Source organism: Eurytemora carolleeae, unplaced genomic scaffold (assembly GCF_000591075.1).
Source record: "Eurytemora carolleeae unplaced genomic scaffold, Eaff_2.0 scaffold17, whole genome shotgun sequence".
NCBI lineage: Eukaryota > Metazoa > Arthropoda > Copepoda > Calanoida > Temoridae > Eurytemora > Eurytemora carolleeae.
The window spans coordinates 687,556-701,044 of NW_019396047.1; the positions used below are offsets into that span (position 1 = coordinate 687,556).

Genomic DNA, 13,489 nt, shown 5'->3' on the forward strand with positions numbered 1-13,489 from the left:
TCCTGGGGGGATATAATAAAAGACAACCAGCTAGGATGGGGAGGGGGATATAATAAAAGACAACCAGCTAGGATGGGGAGGGGGATATGAAGTAAAAAAGATAATATCTCGACGCCTAGTGGGGATACTATGAGGTCTTCTATGCGAAGGACATTATTTGGAAACATTAGGGTCTCCAGAATACATGGATAGAAAATATAGGATATTGATAATACGGTTTTTACAAGAAAAAATGATTGAAAAGTAGCGGGCAGCGAAATCTGAAAGTATAACATAAAAGAGAATTGATTAGATAATACTAAAATCCCTGCATAGTTATGGCATGCAATTTTAGGGTTTAGTCAATGCAGACAACACGACAGCTAATAATAACAATATTATTATCAACTTATATTGTGCTACACAATTTATTTATTAAATCACAATAAATGGATAAATGAAAAGTTGTAAATTTAAAGGGAATTAGGACAAAAAGAATTTTAGAAATGTTATGTATTCAAAACCTTTAACAAATATATTTCTTGAGAACATTTTGGGCCATTTTGACCAGAAAAATCTTTCTTTTCTTTATGCCAGATGCTGTGTAGTCCAAAATGGTCTTGCAAATCCTTCTTAAAGAAATTGCTTTACAAAACATCCCATCAATTTTGATTTTTGAGAGGTGTTATTAATAAGAAAAAATTATTCTAAATAAAACTAATAATCTAATAAAGATTTTACAAAAATTGTTGGACGAAGCAAGAAAATATATATTTTTTTGCCTTAAGATAAGTGATGATGTTTCTAATATTTTACCAAAAAAATGTATTCACCTAGTTTGAGAAAAAAATTTTCAACCTCGAATTCTCCAGACCAATATGGCCTGGTAAAATTTATAAGACGAGTATGAACCATTCCACTATTCTCTGGTTGCCACTGTAAAAATTGTCAATATGTAATTCTGGGCTAAAATAATTACTTTAGTCATTTCTACGATTTCTACAACAATTACTGTAATTTTTCATTCGTTTGTTCGCCATAGATAAATTATTTAAACATATTGATAAAGTTTGCCGGGGTTAGAATGCATAAGTGTGTTGTTTTAACTCCTTAATGGCGGGAATTCCAGAGACAAATGAAATATATAATAATTTTACATAATTATCATATAAATGCGGTATACCGCGGCTAGCCAGGATATTATGATTAACTAAACATGAAATTTTTTAGTATTTCCAGTTTAAAGTACAAGGCTTGGATCAAATCATCAAAAATTACAAGGGTATGGTGACGACAGATGAAATGGCAAGGGTAGATGGAGAGTTTTAAAAGTGAACTTGATTTCAGATTTTGACTCATAAAAAAGTTTGACCTAAATAAAGGAACGAGGTTGAAACCCTTAGTAAAATATATTCCAATATTTCGTAGGTTCAACTATTAAATTTAAATATTTAATTTGAAACTTGAGTTGTGTTTGCAGTTGCATAAATTATTTTAGACTTACATAAAATCAGGTAGTTTTGAAAAATATTTTCTCTGATATAATAATAAACTTGAAGAATATCCCGCAACTAATATTATTCTATTATTCTACACAGAACTTTTATCATTTCTATTCTACTCTACTAGAAGTTAGTACCTTGTATTATTCACCAACGTAAGGGGTGAATAGAAAACAAAATGATCATTTTATAAATATTTTTTCTAACGCCTTTCCAAAAACATCCATCATCTAACCCCCCTTTCCTCTTGTCCCCGGAACTGGCCTAGATTACCAACCTCTCTCACCTTTAAGACCTAAACTTGTCACGAAGATATTCCCGTTCTGTTGGTCATAAACCCTTCTCTTCTCCGGGCTTACTCAACACTTAAATGGACGTGACCCAGTGCTGCAATACAACCCCTCCCCTCCAACCTATTTCCTAGTGAAGGGAGCTGGGTAATGGGTGTTGATTGTGTTGAATTGCTTCCTCTGGTCGTAAAGACGAATCTTTTCTTTGTTCTTCTCAAACCTCACATAATATTCAGGTTAGGGTTCACAACTATATATCTTTGCTCAGGGTACAGCCTACAGTACACGAGACTTTCTTATAATTTTATTCTTACTTGAACGCATTAAAATGATTATTTGTGTTTGTTTACTTAAATATAAGGTGAACTCTGCTAAGCTCTAGTCATAGTGTAAATATTTAGACTTGAACATGAATTTTAAATAGACTGAAAAATTCATATTTTGCTTTCCAAGCTCTTCTTTTGTTTCTAAAACATATGTAGGCAAAACGTTTTAGTTCAATTATTCATTCAGATATTTAGTCAAAATAATTTGATAAAGGCGGCCGAGAAAGTTTACACGCTCCATATCAAGATTTACAGATTTGCGCATTTCCCAAGATAACGCAGCAATTCCGCGCATTTTTGCTACTTGAACCTAATCCGTTGCAGAATGCAGTTTTACGAGAATATCATGAAACATCATGACTTGACGTTATTCTAGCCCAACTTTAACCCCCCGGGAAAAATTAAAAAAAACTAGATAATTTTCCACTTACTTCAATTTCTAATCAAACCTTAAACCTTTGTGAATTTTCATTAATTTAAATTACGGCAATACTAGTTAAAAGTTTCGTGCACTTGTGGAATTAAACATTTTTAACAACTTAATAGTTACAAAATTCCTATAGCTAGACTTATATAAAAAATAATAAATTATCGCTCATGCGATTGCTGAATCTTTATTGTTTATCAAATATTACGGGTTAAATTTCTTCTTTATTGTCTTAAACCAATCTAAAGCCAGTTTGTAATTTGATAACTGTAACTTTTCTCCAGGTTTAGGATGATCAAGTTGAACTCCTGTTTTCCAGGTTTAGGATGATCAGGTTGTACCCCTATTCTCCAGGTTTAGGATGATCAGGTTGTACCCCTATTCTCCAGGTTTAGGATGATCAGGTTGTACCCCTGTTCTCCAGGTTTAGGATGATCAGGTTGAACCCCTGTTTTCTAGGTTCAGGATGATCATGTTATAAGTTAAACCCCTGTTCTCCAGGGTAAGGATGATCAGGTTGAACCCCTGTTCTCCAGGTTAAGGATGATCAGGTTGAACCCCTGTTCTCCAGGTTAAGGATGATCATTATGAACCAATATTCTCCAGGTTAAGGATGATCATGATGAACCCCTGTTCTCCAGATTAAGGATGATCATGATAAACCACTGTTCTCCAGGTTTAGGATGATCTCTATGAACCCCTGTTCTCCAGGTTAAGGATGATCATGATGAACCCCTGTTCTCCAGATTAAGGATGATCATGATAAACCACTGTTCTCCAGGTTTAGGATGATCTCTATGAACCCCTGTTCTCCAGGTTAAGGATGATCATGATGAACCCCTATTTCTCCAGGTTAAGGATGATTATGATGAACCCCTGTTCTCCAGGTTAAGGATGATCATGATGAACCCCTGTTCTCCAGGTTAAGGATGATCATGATGAACCCCTGTTCTCCAGGTTAAGGATGATCATGATGAACCCCTGTTCTCCAGGTTAAGGATGATCACGATGAACCCCTGCTGTCAGCTTCTCTTCCTCATCCCAGTCTAATATTAGGTTCGAGTTCTCAGGGTTCAATCTCCTTACAGATATTTCAAGAGTTTCGTTTTATCTGCATAGAGTATACTAACAGGGGTCTGGGTATATTCATCATCCTTACTCAATTATACGCTCTAGGTTTCTAAAAAAACGTAGCGGATCTTCTCCTAACCTTGCTCCTACTCCCTTTACTTCATCACCTGTGAACCTACTCCTAAAACCTTCCTAATAGCTTTCCTTATTCTTGTTCTTATTCTCCTCTATTTACCAAAGTGATACCTGATCTACATTTATTTTCGTCCATGCTCCAAACCTCTCCTAACCCCAACCCAACTCTCCAATTCTATTGAACCATGTTTTACAGTTCTTCTGAACCCCTGATCTACCAGTTCTCTAAATCTGCCCGGATTTAAATGGCAACCCTTATATTTGATCACGACCCTTAGCGATTTCTCAGTCTGTAACTGGAACTGGAGAAACCTCTATACCGAACTCTGACTCTGAAAACTAAAAAACCTTTCTCACTCTCCGTCCCACTAAGTCGTATCAAAGGTTAATTGGAGTGAAGTTACAGGAATAATCCTTACTCCGATCTCTTTAATCTGCATCAGGGCAGAACGGTTTCGAAACCTCAGCTCGGTTTGTCGAGCTGGTTCCAGAAAGAGAAGAATAGAATGTTCAACTGATTTGCCAACTATTCAAACTCCCACATAGAGAAGGATATCATTAAATTATACAAACATCTCCTCTAACTCATTTTCTAACTTTTCTATTTATATTCACATTCGTTCATAAACTTTACCCTAAGCCATCATAAATATTTCGTTCATTTATTTTCTTTTACATCTTCTCCTTCCTAAATTTTATCTTGTCTCTAAATCATATCCTAATCCTAAATCTAATCTTGGTCTTAAATATTATCTTGTTCATACATGTTATCCTGTTCCTAAATCTTATACTGTTCCTAAATCTTCTATTGTTCCTAAATTTTCTCTTTTACCTAAATCTTTCTACCATATACTTCCTACCCTACGCCTTCTCCTTACTCCCCTATCCTCCCTACCCTACTTATATCCTCCCTTCACTACTCCTACTTCTTACTTTTCTATCCTCCCTACTCTACTCCTACTACTTACTCCTTCGATCTTTCCTACACTACTCCTACTTCTTACTTTTCTATCCTCCCTACTCTACTCCTACTACTTACTCCTTCTATCTCTCCTACACTACTCCTACTTCATACTCCCATATCCTCCATGACGCAGAAGACTGGAGAATGTAATATCAAACCTACTCATGATGCAAGATGCATGATACTAAGGTAGTTCTACATTCCAGAAGAAAATTAAAACACTTAACCCTGGTCTTTTATCACATCTTGAATCCTCCATACTGCTTAAAAGAACAGAGAGAGTTCCTGTATTTCGTTGATATGTTTTTAAAACCTCGAATAACCAAAACCTGGATAAACACTTATTTATCAAACCTGGAATAACCAAAACCTGGATAAACACTTATTTATCAAACCTCGAATAACCAAAAAAACCTGGATAAACACTTGTTTATCAAACCTGGAATAACCAAAACCTGGATAAACACTTATTTATCAAACCAAACCTGAATAACCTAAACCTGGATAAGCACTTGTTTATCAAACCTGGAATAACCAAAACCTGGATAAACACTTATTTATCAAACCTGGAATAACCAAAACCTGGATAAACACTTGTTTATCAAACCTGGAATAACCAAAACCTGAATAAACATTGGTTTATAAAATAGAAAAATCTAAATCTTGATAAACACTGGTTTTAAAAACCTGGAATAATATAAACCTGGATACACATTGGTTTATAAAACCTGGAATAGTATAAACATGGGGAAACACTGGTTTAAAAAAACTAGAACAATCTAAAAATAATTATAAAAATAATCTTTCTGTCTTAACCTTAATATATCACACTCTTGATTTGAAACCAAGACCAATGTACTACCACTGTGTTTACACTTTTATTAAAATGTGTAGCTATTCTTGTACATATTATTGTAGCTATTCATGTAGCTATTTAAACCTAAAAGAAAGGTAATCTTGGAACCTGTAAATACTAAGCTGCTAAAACCTTGAACTAATGTTTAGCAAATAACGATGATACTCTCTTCAAACTAGATTTACAGGCTCAAAAACCAACCGGAGAGTAGCATATGGAGTATGAAACCAGGATGGGTTCTACTATAATACAATATTTAGCATTGAAGATAAATGCAGGGTTGAAGATAAACAAACAAAAGATTTAAGATTGGTTTAGGGAGACCAGCATACCTTGCAGTTTAGATCAAGCAGATAGATAGATAGATACTTGGTTTAGGGAGACCAGCATACCTTGCAGTTTAGATCAAGCAGATAGATAGATAGATACTTGGTTTAGGGAGACCAGCATACCTTGCAGTTTAGATCAAGCAGATAGATAGATAGATACTTGGTTTAGGGAGACCAGCATACCTTGCAGTTTAGATCAAGCAGATAGATAGATAGATACTTGGTTTAGGGAGACCAGCATACCTTGCAGTTTAGATCAAGCAGATAGATAGATAGATANTGCTGAGCCCCCCCCCCCTGTAAAGAAAAAAGTTTTAAGTCCCCCCTAGACAAATTTCTGAATACGCCCCTGCAGAGAGGAAGTAAGAAACAAATTTAAAAATAAAAGAGAAAAAAGTACTATTGTAATGGTTAAGTGAGTTTCTAAAGCCGAAAAAAGTAATGAAATGATAAAATTATAAATGAAAAAAAGTAAATAAATGAATAAATGAACTGGAAGAAAACTTAACGATTATTAAGGAATCAAGCAACTAAGTTATAAAGAACAAAAATTAAGAAATAAAAAAGAAAGTAAAAAAAAAACAAATATGAATGAATAAAAATGAGAAGGATTTAATTGGGGGGTCTATTCTCTAAGTAAGTGTCTGACTCGTATAAATAGAATCCATATGTATCGAATAAATGAGGAACAAGTGCTGAAATCAGGTTTGGAGGAATTTTCACTGAAACCGGACAGTTCGGTTCAGTTTAGTTTCAAATAGAGAACTTGGAATAATATAAAGAAAAACCAGCTTCAAGCAAAACAAGAAAAATAAAGATGTTGATTTTTGTAAATCAAATGCTAGGGGACTTAAACATGTTTTTTTAAAACAAAATAGTTTGACGAATAAAACTGTATGTTAAATTTAACACACATTCAAATAATATTTTTGATATAATAAAATATTGTTTTAAAATGTTATCACTGAAGTCTAAAGTCAGTATTTCTGCCTTGAAAACCACAAAACAAACTTTATAAAATAACCGCAAAATAATTCAAGGTTTTCTCCTTCGGAAGTTCAATCATTCTTCATTTTAACTTCTTTCCAGATTCCGTTTTGTTCCCAATTCTCTCCACGTTGAACATGATTACATATTTCCTTTTATTTATCTTTCATTCTTACTATTCCGCATATATTCATTTCAGTCTTAATTCCATCCATTTTCCTTCCTATTTTCTTTCCTATTTCCATCCTCATCCTTTTTTCATCCTATTTTCATCCTATTTTCATCCTATTTCCTTCCTATTTCCTTCCTATTTCCTTCCTTATTCCTTCCTATTTCCTTCCTATTTCCATCCCATTTCCATCCCATTTCTATCCTATTTTCATCCTATTTCCTTCCTATTTTTATTCTATTTCCATCCTATTTCCTTCCTATTTTTATTCTATTTCCATCCTTTTTTCCTTCCTATTTTCATCCCATTTTTATCCTATTTTCATCCTGCTTCGTTCCTATTTTTAACCTATTTCCATCCTTTTTTCCTTCCTATTTTCATCCTATTTTTATCCAATTTCCTTCCTATTTTCATCCTATTTTCATCCAATTTCCATCCTATTTTCATCATATTTTCATTCAATTTCCTTCCTATTTTCATCCAATTTTCATCCTTTTTTCCTACGTTGAAAAAATTTTTACCACTTTACCCTAAAATTATTTCAACCAATCAATCCAAACACTCCCTCATATTTAAAAACTAAACGTCTGAACCGAACTGTGTGTTTACCAAGTCAATATATTCCTTGTTTTTATTTCTCTGAAACCTGAAAACAAAAATATTATCCTCCAGGTTCCAATCATGATGAGGAAATATTTGAACCCCATTTTGATGGGTCTAACCTGCCCCCCCCCCTCCTCGACCCCCCTACACTACATAGGATTAGTACTTTGAAACCCCTCCCCCTCCTCTATACCCCCCTAAACCTAACGTTAACCCTTTCAGCAGTGAACACATTATAACAATACATTGCATATTTTTTTCACTTCAAACGACGTAGTCTTTTTAACTCAGTGATTTATAATCATCCACAACCCACTGTGTATCCTGCATCCTATTCTTGAATATCCAAACTAACTAATTCCACAGCCTACTGTGTATCCTGCACCCTAGTCTTATATATCCAAACTAACTAATTCCACAACCTACTGTGTATCCTGCACACTATTCTTTGATATCCAAACAAACTAACTCCACAATCTACTGTGTATCCTGCACCCTATTCTTGGATATCCAAACTAACCAACTCCACAACCTACTGTGTATCCTGCCCCCTATTCTTATATATCCAAACTAACTAACTCCACAACCCACTGTGTATCCTGCACCCTATTCTTGGATATCCAACCTAACTAACTCCACAACCTACTGTGTATCCTGCACCCTATCCTTATATATCCAACCTAACTAACTTCACAGCACACTGTGTATCCTGCCCCCTATTCTTGTATATCCAACCTAACTAACTCCACAGCACACTGTGTATCCTGCACCCTATTCTTATATATCCAACCTAACAAACTCTACAACCCACTGTGTATCCTGCACCTTATTTTTATATATCCAAAATAACTAACTCTACAACCCACTGTGTATCCTGCACCCTATTCTTATATATCCAACCTAACTAACAACATAACCTACTGTGTATCCTGCACCCTATTCTTATATATCCAAACTAACTTACTCCACATCCCACTGTGTATCCTGCACCCTATTCTTATATATCCAAACTAACTAACTCCACAGCCTACTGTGTATCCTGCACCCTATTCTTATATATCCAAACTTACTAACTCCACAACCTACTGTGTATCCTGCACCCTATTCTTATATATCCAAACAAACTAACTCCACAACCTACTGTGTATCCTGCACCCTATTCTAAACCTACTGTGTATCCTGCACCCTATTCTTATATATCCAAACTTACTAACTCCACAACCTACTGTGTATCCTGCACCCTATTCTTATATATCCAAACAAACTAACTCCACAACCTACTGTGTATCCTGCACCCTATTCTTATATATCCAACCTAACTAACTCCACAACCTACTGTGTATCCTGCACCCTATTCTTATATATCCAAACTAACTAACCTCACAGCCCACTGTGCATCTTGCAATCTACTTAATAAACCAATCCAACTTTCAAATCACAAATTTAATTCTGTGTGTAGGACGTTTATATTTTTTGGACTCAACTGACCTCTGTTAATTAAATCCCTCCCTCTCCCATAAACCCCTTGACACCTTGCATGAATGAATATAAGGGTAGAGCTGAATCATATTCTTGAGATAAAGGTACGATATCATGCTTACTCCGACACTAGAGTCGGGATGGATCAAGATTATTGAATTGGGGATTGGGTTGAGAGTTCTCAAAATGGAAGGAGTTGGAACAAATGTTAAAATGAAAAATTCAGGGAATTAAAAAAAGATGAAAATTACGGCGGGAGAAAAATATGTTTCACAAACTAGTCTTGATCTAGTGCAAAACTATTGAAAAATACAAGAAAAATTCCAAAAAAAGACCGGGAAAAAAGTTTTTCAATACCAAGATTCTTAACCAAATGCCGAGTTGGAATAAAATTATAAAAAGGCAGAATTTGTCAAGGAATGAAACTACGTGGTTGGAATTAGGTTCTTAACTGGAATACAGTTGGGGTTAGGAGTAAGATTCTCCATAAGGATCTGAGATGGGATGAAGTGGGTTTAAAGTAAGAATCTAAAATTGGATTAGGTTGAGTTTAAAGTAAGAATCTAAAATGGAATAAGGTTGGGTTTAAAGTAAGAATCTAAAATTGCATTAGGTTGGGTTTAAAGTAAGAATCTAAAATGGAATAAGGTTGGGTTTAAAGTAAGAATCTAAAATTGCATTAGGTTGGGTTTAAAGTAAGAATCTAAAATGGAATAAGGTTGGGTTTAAAGTAAGAATCTAAAATGGAATAAGGTTGGGTTTGAAGTAAGAATCTAAAATGGAATAAGGTTGGGTTTAAAGTAAGAATCTTAAATAGAATAAGGTTGGGTTTAAAGTGAGAATCTAAAATGGAATAAGGTTGGGTTTAAAGTAAGAATCTAAAATGGATGCTGGTTTGGCAGAAAAGTTCCCCTATGTTCCCCTGGGTTCGATCTTTTCAATTATGTGGAGGAATGAAGGAGGGATAGAGAGGGAAGGGAGGGTTCAGATGGGGATAAATGAATGGGTTGAGCGAGGAACGGAGAAACGGAACGAAATAAGAGAAAAGAAAGAGAGAACAATAATAAAAGGAAGGGATGTGGATACGGATAAGAAAGTAAGAACGAGAATAGATGAGGGAGGGACGGATAAGATTGGAAAGGAAAGAGATGGGTTAAAAGAGGGGCGGAAAAGATGGTGAACAAAAGTAAGGGAAAGGAACAAGGACGGATAAGGGGAATGAAGAGGGACGGATAAGATAAGGGGAATGAAGAGGGACGGATAAGGTAAGGGAAATGAAGAGAGACGGATAAGATAAGGGGAATGAAGAGGGACGGATAAGATAAGGGGAATGAAGAGGGACGGATAAGATAAGGGGAATGAAGAGACACGGATAAGATAAGGGGAATGAAGAGGGACGGATAAGATAAGGGGAATGAAGAGGGACGGATAAGATAAGGGGAATTGAGAGGGACGGATAAGATAAGGGGAATGTAGAGGGACGGATGGAGAAGAATCTGTTGTATAAATACTCAATGTATGTATAAACATACACTAGGGGGGATGTATAAGCAAGGAGAGGGATATTGGACGAAATAGGGATTTTATCACGAACAAAATAGGATGAAGTATTAAGAGTAAGGGAAAGGTGGCGGAGCAAGAGTTAAAGCATGATGAAGGATAGAGAGTTATAGCAGGATGGAGGATGGAGAGTTAAAGCAGGATGAAGGATCGAGAGTTAAAGCAGGATGAAGGATCGAGAGTTAAAACAGGATGAAGGATCGAGAATTAAAGCAGAGTGGAGGATCAAGAGTTAAAGCAGGATGGAGGATCAAGAGTTAAAGCAGGATGGAGGATCAAGAGTTAAAGCAGGATGGAGGATCAAGAGTTAAAGCATGATGAAGGATAGAGAGTTATAGCAGGATGGAGGATGGAGAGTTAAAGCAGGATGGAGGATCAAGAGTTAAAGCAGAATGGAGGATCAAGAGTTAAAGCAGGATGGAGGATCAAGAGTTAAAGCAGGATGGAGGATCAAGAAAAGCGAAATAATGTACGATAAAGTCTTGGGAAGATAAAGCACAAAAGAGAAATAAAAGCATAAAAAATGTGAAAGTTAGAAGATGTGAGAACGAAGAAGGATTGGAAATGGTAGGGTGAGAAACAAAAATAGAACAGAACTACAATAAAAAATGGAAGGAAATTTTGGCGAGGAGAGCGGCAGAGGGTGGGGTCAGATTTATAGGTGTGGAGGTGGGATTAGGGAGGGGGGCGTGGTACAGATCTACGTGAGTTGCCTCGTAACTAAACACTAATAGTATTAGAGCAGATTGTATATTGTTGGATATTGTAGAAGTTTGCTCAACTAAACAAACCTAGCACCAGAGGTTCAAGATATATTGGAGGGATGAATTCCTAGAACTCTGGGTATAGTTTAGAGTACAGGATGAATTCCTTGAACTCTGGGTAAATTCCTTGAACTCTGGGTACAGTTTAGAGTACAGGATGAATTCCTTGAACTCTGGGTATAGTTTAGAGTACAGGATGAATTCCTTGAACTCTGGGTAAAGTTTAGAGTACAGGATGAATTCCTTGAACTCTTGGTATAGTTTAGAGTACAGGATAAATCCCTTGAACTCTGGGTATAGATTAAAGTACAGGATGAACCTCTTGAACTCTGGGAATAGTTAAGTGTACAGGACGGATTCCTTGAATTCTAGGTATAGTTTAGAGTACAGGATGAATTCCTTGAACTCTGGACATAATTTAGAGTACAGGATGAATTCCTTGAACTCTGGGTATAGTTTAGAGTACAGGAAGGATTCCTTCAACTCTTAGGTTTTTTTAGAGTACAAGATGAATTCCTTGAACTCTAGGTATAGTTCCGAGCACATGAATATCTCCCTTGAACTCTAGGTAGAGTTTAGAGTGTAAAGAATTCTAGGATTAGTTTAGAGTACAGTTTAAAACTCTAGGTATTATATAGAGTACAGGATAGATTCTTTAAACTCCATGTATAGTGTAGAGCAAGGTCTAGAAACTAGAGTTGCAGTGCAACCTGATACTACGAATACAAAACTAAACTGCACAGTGTATCCGGCACCAATATTGATTCCTCAACATTAGTGTCCGTCCTATAATGTTAGGAGAGATTAGCACCAAGAGAAATAAGATTTAACCTACCGACTTGAAGAACACTTGAAACAGCTCCCTGCTCCAGTAACCTTAACCCCTGGCAAAAAGGGGAGTTCTGGTACTCCAACGCGTTCGCGGTGTTTCCGCAGGGGGAGCTGTACATACGAATATCCCGCTCATCTCGTGGGAACGCCCAGAAAACCAGGCGTTCCTGAACAGGCTCTGGAATACGCGGGAACCGTTCCTCGATTCTTTGGAACGGGAGGGTTTTAGCTACAAACTTGGCTGCTATATCAAGCAAACTTGCAGCCGATTTTTTCACAGGTTCTCTTCGTTCCTTCTGTTGTCCCCTTGAACGGTGGGAACAATGTCTTTTCCCAGATCTGTATCCGTCCATTCTTATTTTGTAAACAACAAACTGGTTTCTCTATGAGCTGTTAAAGCTCTAAACCAACCTAATTTCACAGTTTAATCATGTTTTCACTGCAAAGATATGAACCAGTCATGGATTTGGAAAAATATACTAAAATATTTCACTAACATACTTCTCTGGGTATAGATTCCACACTACTGACTACTGAGCAAGAGCATCCCACCTGGTCCTGTACTCACTACAGTCTAGGGGAGGCTTAGATCATGTTTTGCAGTTAAACTCTGCCTCGAATCTTTTCATAAAGAAAAACTTCGCAAGTCGATAGATATTGAATTAGATTTGGATTAAAAAGCCATAATTTTAGATATCGGAAAATCGTTATTTCTTTGCTTCCAATGCTTGTGTTAAACACGGTGTTTCCTCGACTCTGCTGAGTTGATGTTTTCTGCTAAATTATAGCGGTCCGGCCCGACTTTCCAATAATGACAGGAGGAACCCCAGCCTCGCTGCAGGGGTGCTGTACCGGACAGAATTTAATAATCTTCCTTTGCCCAGGAGGTGCTGTACCGACACGGCACTAATAACCCGCCAGGGGACAATTACCTCATCCTATCACCCCATACGTGACGGTACACGCAACCAGTCGACAGGGGTCGGATCCCGTCACGACCCGTGATTTAAGCCCAAATTTCATCAATATAGAAGAGGCAGAAAGCCAGGAAATGGATTTTTCTGTCGTAGAGTTGAAGCTTGGCCATTTTCCAAATATTGGACCAATACCACGAACAATTCTAAATTTTCCTTTACATCCTGCACGTCTTATATATTGCAAGGGAGGACGTACAGTGTACAATGATAAAATATATTCCGACCTGGCCCGCGTCCCAA

General features: G+C 36.4%; 1 protein-coding gene across 1 annotated transcript in view; it reads right to left on the reverse strand.

Moving 5' to 3' along the window:
• LOC111702963 (zinc finger SWIM domain-containing protein 6) overlaps positions 1 to 12,994 on the reverse strand; it is a 33,492-nt gene extending 20,498 nt beyond the window's left edge. The window contains exon 1 of the mRNA XM_023474794.1: positions 12,277 to 12,994. Coding sequence (XP_023330562.1) covers positions 12,277 to 12,625 — 349 coding nt within the window. The 5' untranslated portion in view covers positions 12,626 to 12,994. The remainder of the gene's footprint in view (positions 1 to 12,276) is intronic.
• Positions 12,995 to 13,489: the final 495 nt, after the last annotated feature.